Here is a 7,157-nt window from a genome sequence, read left to right as displayed (position 1 = left end):
CATCCTACCGCAGATTTTTTCTCACCAAAGTCGCTGGAGAAAGCAACGCGTTTGTCCTGCGAAAAGTGGACGAAACTGCTATTATATTGAAGGCAACACAAGGTATCAGTCTCAAACCCATCTAATATACGTTGAAGGTGGATAGGGCAGTGCATCTACCCGACCACAAAAAGCACTCCCACTTTCACCTATACATTTCTCCTCCAACAGCAGTTTGTATATCACATCAGACATCACATACCGAATGCCGTATATAAACCACGAGTCCACAAACACATGCATAGCTAGCAATTCCACCACTCCCAGTCGTCTCCCACCCGGTGAACGACACAACACGTACGTGCTTGCCCACGTCGTAGGCTCCGATGGCGCCTCAGCACCGGCAGCGCGGCTTCATCCAGTCGTCGTGGTTCTCCGGGCCGTGCCTGGCCCTCGTCGTGATGACCCTGATGTGCGCCGCCGCTTCCACGACGTCAGCGCAGCAGCAGCCACCGCCACTACCACTGCCAACACTGCCACAGCCGACGACGACGCCCGCTATACCGAGCGTGCCCGCGTGCCCGCCGGCGCTGGCCACGCTGTCGCCGTGCGTGAGCTACCTCATCGGCAACTCGACGTCGCCGCCCACCGAGTGCTGCGCCCAGATACGGGCCATGTTCCAGTCGCAGGCGCCCTGCCTGTGCGCCGCGATGGCGTCGGGGCCCGTCCAGCAGCTCGGGTCCGCGCTCGGCCAGCTGCTGCCTAGCTCGTGCGACCTGCCCGCCGACGCGTGCTCGGGGGGAACGAGCAGCGCTACCCCGACTGATCCGATGACGCCGGCGGCGTCAGGCACAACCCCTGCCGCGCCGGCGCCGGCGACTGAGCCGAACGGTCTGGACGACCCGACGGCGCCAGCCGGTGGCGCAGGAATCAAGTCAGTTCCAGGCTTGGTTCACTCGGCTGCAGCGGCAGGCTCCACCAGTGGCATATCTGCTGCCGCTCTCTTTATGTCCTTGTTAGTCGTTTATCCTCTTTGAACCCTGCTCTGATTACTGGCTTCTGGGATTTGTTCAATGTTGTGACTTGTGAGTCATGTCGATGGTGCATACGTTCAGATGAGTTGGTGGTAGTATGTTGTTCATGTTCTAGTAATGCTCTCTGTACTTATTGGGAGTTGCGTAGGATCAGTGCATGACCACGTCAGACGTGCGTGAATGTGGGCATTTGACAGATTTTGAGTGATTGGTGCAATATCAAAAAGCGTTGTCACTGTTCTACCACTAAACCACTGCGTTGCGTTGTCTCTTGGGCAGTCTGGTTGCGTTGTGTCTAATCCAACGTGGCAACGTCTTCCAGCTCCTGGAGATCACATGAACGGAAACAACTAAGACATGGTACACTGTTTTTCTCAGCCCTATTTGCTTGAATTTATAGCCTAACTTATCAGTCATAGTACAATGTTTTTTCTCACAACAAATCAGCGAACAGTATTTTTCAGCCTAACTTTTCAGCGAAGCGAACCGGGCTACTCACCATTCATATTGTTTGGCAGTGCTCTAGTTCTAGAAAATATGTGGATTTTCTAGAGCTGATCACATGCAGGTCTAGAAATCCTTGATCTAAAGCTATAGACATGTTAAGTGCATTTACATAACTCATTTTATTTATATTTGAAATTAAATAAAATTATTTAAACCACTTTAATTTAATCTACAAACTATAGATGTACTTCGTCCGTTCTAAATTATAAGACGTTTTGACTTTTCTAGATTTATAACTTTTGCTATGCATCTAGATATATATTATGTTCAAATACATAGTAAAATTTATGAATCTAGAAATGCTAAAATGTTTTATAATTTGGGACAGCAGAAGTACGATAGATTTCGAAGCTAGAGTTATGCTAGACGGGTCCTAAGAAGCGCAGAGGTGTGGCCTGATGGTACGGAGCAGAGACCACCGCAGGTAAACTCCAATCTAGTGGGCTTGACGATGATACGCATGGCGAATTAACTATAACTAGATTGGTCTAGTTTAACTATAATGGCGCTGCTCCTATAGAGAACAATCTCCATGGGGCATCACGGGTGTCGGTAGTGGAGACTTAGGATTTAAGAACATAACATAAACTCGTGATACCATAAAATGGAAATAATTCATGCATATTAGTTGATTGTGTATAAATGTATAATTCGTGGGGTGCTTTACATTGAGTCACTCGAGCAGTATAATTAGAGTATAAAGATTTGGGCGGCAAAATGCCTCCCTAGATACATATAGGATAACGATATCCTAATAACTATCAAATATACTGTTAACATCCTCACAGTTTTAGTGGAAGCACCAAAGAGGATTAGAGCGAAGAAGCCGAAGGTACCAATAATCGGTCAGGCGATGGAAGGATCGCTTGATGGTCCATTGTTTACCCATCCCTCCAAGGATTCATCATAAAAAGTTTTTCTTATAGGGGCAAATACTCTTAGCTGTAATGATCATTTAGGGCCTGATTGGATCTACTAGTATCAATAGTTAGATAGCTAATAGCTACTAATTATTAGGTAGCTAATTTTTAGCAGGAGCCAGTTTGGATCCACCTACTTTTAGCTGCTAACTATTAGCACCAGTGGATCCACAAACAAGCTCTTAGTTACACTCATGCATGACGCGTTTGTATTTCACAAGAATTGCCTAGTAGTACCACACACGATTCACACCAGTCACACCACCAACCTACCCTGGATCCGTTTCAGTTTCCAAACAAGTTTCCCCAGAAAATGAACCGGGCATGGTGCACAAAGGCAGAGATGGCTCACACCTCATGGTGACTTGCCTCTAGTGGCCAAAACCATGAACTGAAACGCCTTCTTAGAGGGCTGATCACCAACCCGAGCGAGCTGAGGTCAAAAGACAACCAAATTCTGGAATGCAAGAGAAGAGAGTGAGACAGACCTCTCATGGAGTCATGGAGGCAGACAGATACATATATTCTCCGGTCAGTTCACCGATAAACCCCGGAAAAGAACACAGGTCGCATCACAACATGCAAACCGATCCATACTCAGACACCGTACCAAAGCGAGTTAGATAGACCGGCCCATCCACTTGGAGTAAGGCAGTGAGGCACACAAATCTTTTGCCCCATACCCACACAAGCCCCATTTTTTTTCCCAACAGCCTGCGGTATAAACCACCGTCGCCTAGCTACTCGCCTCCTGTCCTCGTCCTCGCCGAAAACCCCACCGTCAGTCCCAGTCATCATTCACCGGCCATGGCCCGGAGGTGGCTCCAGGTGACTCTCGCCCTCGTCGTCGTCACGGCGACGGCGACGCTGTCCTCGGGCCAGCAGATGGCGGCGGCGTTCCCGGCCTTGCCCAGCTGCCCGCCGGCGCCACTCAGCCTGTCGCCGTGCATCGGCTACGTCTTCGGCGTCGACTCGGCGACGCTCGCCTCCTGCTGCTCCCAGCTCCGGGGCTTCCTGCTGGCCCAGGCGCCGTGCCTCTGCGCCGCGTCCAAGCTCGCGCCCAGCCCCATCGGGCTGTTCCTCGGCCAGGCGCAGGCCATGATCCCCAACGTCTGCGACCTGCCCAACCCATGCGATGGTATATTATGCATGATTTTCGCACAAACACCAGTCGTTCCTGGTACAGTTCACCAGCAGCTTGACAAGCTTGCCATTTCTCTTGTGATGCTGCAGAAGCCGCCGCCGGCGAGGGCTCCACGCCGCCGGTGGAAGGCACTTCGCCTCCGTCTGCAACGACTCCAGCAGCCACCACACCGGCAACTGAACCGTCGTCGGGCACGCCGGCTGCTGCTGATCCAGACACGTCAGGAGCACCGCCGACACCCACAGAAGATGCTTCTGCCACCGCAATGGCGCCGGTAGGCACTGGATCGAAGCTCCCGGAACTACTGCATGCAGCTGGCGCGACAAGCTCTAGAGACATGGCTGCAGGCACTATATTCGTCGCTGTGTTGCTTGCTTCAGTTGCAACCATGTATGTGTAACTGTAGTCTGCTAAGCGTGCGCCAAATGTGCTGATGTAAAGTTCAGACTGCACCCTACTGTTGTGCAGCTACAATAAATTCCATTGTACAGAATCTACAAAAGCAAAGCAGATGCCCCGGAAATCAGATCATGATATTCACACATCAGGCCATTCTTTTTTGGGATAATTGTCTATTGGACATCTAAAGTGATGGTTATTTGCTGACGGACATCCACTTTGGAGCATTTTGCTCTAGTTCGGTGAAATTAAGCCACAGGACACCGCGGACCGGTTACAGCCGGTTGAGGAGAGAGAACAACGATGAAATGACAGTCTTGCCCCTACCGTTTTCTTCTTCCTCTCTCCCTTTCTCTTTTTTCTATTTCCTGTCCCCGCCACCCTCTCCGCCTCCCGCACCCGCCGTCACGCATCACGCCGTCGCGGGCGACTGCGCCTCCGGCGGCCCGCTTCGGCGCCGCGCCCCAGCCTCGCGCCTCCGGTGGGCGCCCCCGCCGACATGGACGGCAGCCGCTCGCACACCCTGGACCCGAGGCGCTGCAGCTTCTTCTGCTGCGTCTTCACGGTCTTGCTGATGATTATGTAGTTCCACCGCTGCTGCACGTACACGGCGGCGGCTAGAGCGACGGCCACGAGCTGGATCGCCACGTCGCCGAACCGGGAGTAGAAGTCCAGGCTCGTGTTCACGAACTTGTACTCCTCGGTGAAGTAGGGGTTGATGACCAGCGCCTTGATGTAGTCATACAAGTGCGGCGGCAGCCGCAAAGCCGTCACGCCGACGTAGTAGCTCTTCTTGAGCGGCCTGCAGTTGATCCGCCACACCACGTTGCCGATCACCTGCGGGAGCAGGAAGAAGTCCTGCGCCATGCCGATGTACTCCTCCAGCGTCACCGCCCACTCCCGCAGCGCACGTCCATGTACGACCCGTCATCCCGCACCGGCCGGCTGTACACGTTCACGTAGTGCGCCGCCAGGACCACCGCGAAGCCCACCAAGTGCACGCCGAGGCTGTAGACGAGCACCTTTCGGTCGCTCGGCATGCGGCCAGGCTCCAGTGGCGACCGCGTCAGTAGCCGGATGCGCGACCGCCACACCTTCTGCGCCAGCCAGAGCGTCAGCAGGAACGCGGCGAGGATGAGGATCTTGACGATGCGGTCGATGGCCCAATACAGGCTGCTCTTGTCCACCTCGTACCACGGCGGCACGACGACGTCGTCGGAGCCCGCGGCGATGTGGGCGAATAGGGCCTTGACGCCGGTGATCAGGGGCACGCTGTATCCGACCGCCTGCACGCCCAGCATCACTAGCGTCATGTACAGCATCATGTCCGTGTTCACCTTGATGTACATCAGTTGGCTCAGCTCCACGGCGATGGCCACCGCCGGAGCGTCAGCGACGGCGGATGCGGGAGGCGGGGATAGGAATTAGAAAAAAAAAAAGAGAAAGGGAGAGAGGAAGAAGAAAGTGGCAGGGACAAGAATGGCATTTCACCGCTGTTCTCTCTCCTCAACCGACTGCAACCGGTCCGCGGTGTCCTGTGGCCTAATTTCACCGAACCAGAGTGTCTTCTGGCAAAATGCTCCAAAATGGATGTCCGTCAACAAAAGACCATCACTTTGAATGTCCAACAGACAATTATCCCTTCTTTTTACAACCTCTATTCCAAATTATAAGACGTTTTCATATTTCGAGATACATATATTTTGCGGTGTATGTCTAGAAACATATTAAAATCAATGGATCTAGAAAAAACAAAACATCTTATAATTATAACGCCAAACTGAAGCAGATTATCATATAGAAAAAATGTGAAACTTAGACCTCATATAATGGCAGGAGCACGAAAAGATTGACGGACAACGACCCCACAACATAGAGAAGTAGAAAGAAAATGTACTTTCAGGCGTAATTTGCAAAATTATCTCATATACTTGCCTAGAAATAAGAAGTTAGCAGTTTGCAAGTACACCATTACAAACTACATCCTAGTGTACAAAGATTGCAGTCTTCATGGGCGCCCAGCCATTCCATTCTGCCATCTACTACTCACCCTGTTCACTTATGCTGAAATTTGTCTTATGCTGATGCTTATGCTGAAATGTTGTGAGAGGAAAATACTGTCACCAATATTGAGATTGAATCTAGGAAAATGGTTGTCTTTTATCCTTTCCCTTTAAGAAAAACAAAGTCATCCTGCCGATCAGTAATTCAACAAGCACAAAGTCTGCCTCCAGCTCAACATAACATTTGGGTGTTTAACAGTCACACTGAAAATAACGTTGAGAAGCAGATGTCACTGAGCAGGTGAAGGATCCTTCAGCAAGGAAGCATAGCCAAAGACTATCAATTAGAAAATATAAAAAGATATAACTTGTAGTACAACTGCTAGTCCAGTTACCACCATAAAAAAATAATCACTTACTCCCTCCATCAAAATATATGGCATATTTTTCTTTCATTCTTACTACAAAAAGGCTTTGACACTGCCACTACCTCCGTTCTAAATTATATCGCCGTTTTGGGTTTTCTAGAAACATAATTTTACCTATGTATCTAGACATAGTGTATATCTAGATGCATAGCAAACGCAATGTACTTAAAAGTCAGAACGACTTATAATTTGGAACAAAGGTAATACTTAATAAGTCCACTATGTGATGCAAAATCATAATCATAAGTAATAGCTTTTAAAAATTAATCTAATAACATCACAAAAATTCTGTACTAATAGAGTAATTGCTGGTCAGAGGGAATATTATTCATTAATTATTATGATTTATATTTTTTTGACATGGGGAGTGTTAATTATTACGAGCACCTTCCATATTATGATTGCACAAAAGCTAAGTAATTCAAGCACAGCCAAATCAAAAACAAAAAGGGTAACATTTGCAAAGTTAACAAATCCTTATAGATTGTCACTAAAATAGCATAAACTATTAAATTGGCACTTAGTCACTTACGAACATGAGCTGTTGTCCACAAGCCAAACGAGGCTCAAAATAAAATAAATAACTTTATACTAACATTTAACAAGCCCTATTTTTCTGATCCATGACACATATTCTAACACTTCACAGATGGAATAGATAAGAAAGTTATTCAGTTCATGAAACGAGCTAGTTCAATTACTATCAACAGAAAGTGCACATAACTAAAGGTATACCCTTTGAC

At 49.0% G+C, this 7,157-nt stretch overlaps 2 protein-coding genes across 2 annotated transcripts; both read left to right on the top strand.

The window, feature by feature from the left end:
- The first annotated feature begins 237 nt into the window (after nt 1-237).
- LOC136538475 (non-specific lipid transfer protein GPI-anchored 15-like) lies at nt 238-1,243 on the top strand. The gene has a single exon (XM_066530439.1). The coding sequence runs from the start codon at nt 366-368 to the stop codon at nt 1,014-1,016; it is 651 nt and encodes a 216-aa protein (XP_066386536.1). The 5' UTR covers nt 238-365; the 3' UTR covers nt 1,017-1,243.
- Nucleotides 1,244-3,001: 1,758 nt separating this feature from the next.
- LOC136538474 (classical arabinogalactan protein 4-like) lies at nt 3,002-4,119 on the top strand. Its single transcript, XM_066530438.1, has 2 exons — nt 3,002-3,578; nt 3,674-4,119. Exons 1-2 carry the CDS (start codon nt 3,248-3,250, stop codon nt 3,982-3,984), a joined length of 642 nt encoding a protein of 213 aa, XP_066386535.1. The 5' UTR covers nt 3,002-3,247; the 3' UTR covers nt 3,985-4,119.
- The last annotated feature ends 3,038 nt before the right edge of the window (nt 4,120-7,157 follow it).

This window comes from Miscanthus floridulus, chromosome 2, assembly GCF_019320115.1.
Source record: "Miscanthus floridulus cultivar M001 chromosome 2, ASM1932011v1, whole genome shotgun sequence".
Taxonomy (NCBI): domain Eukaryota; kingdom Viridiplantae; phylum Streptophyta; class Magnoliopsida; order Poales; family Poaceae; genus Miscanthus; species Miscanthus floridulus.
The sequence above is the reverse complement of the archived record's forward strand: the minus strand, read 5'-3'. Positions and strand labels throughout refer to the sequence as shown.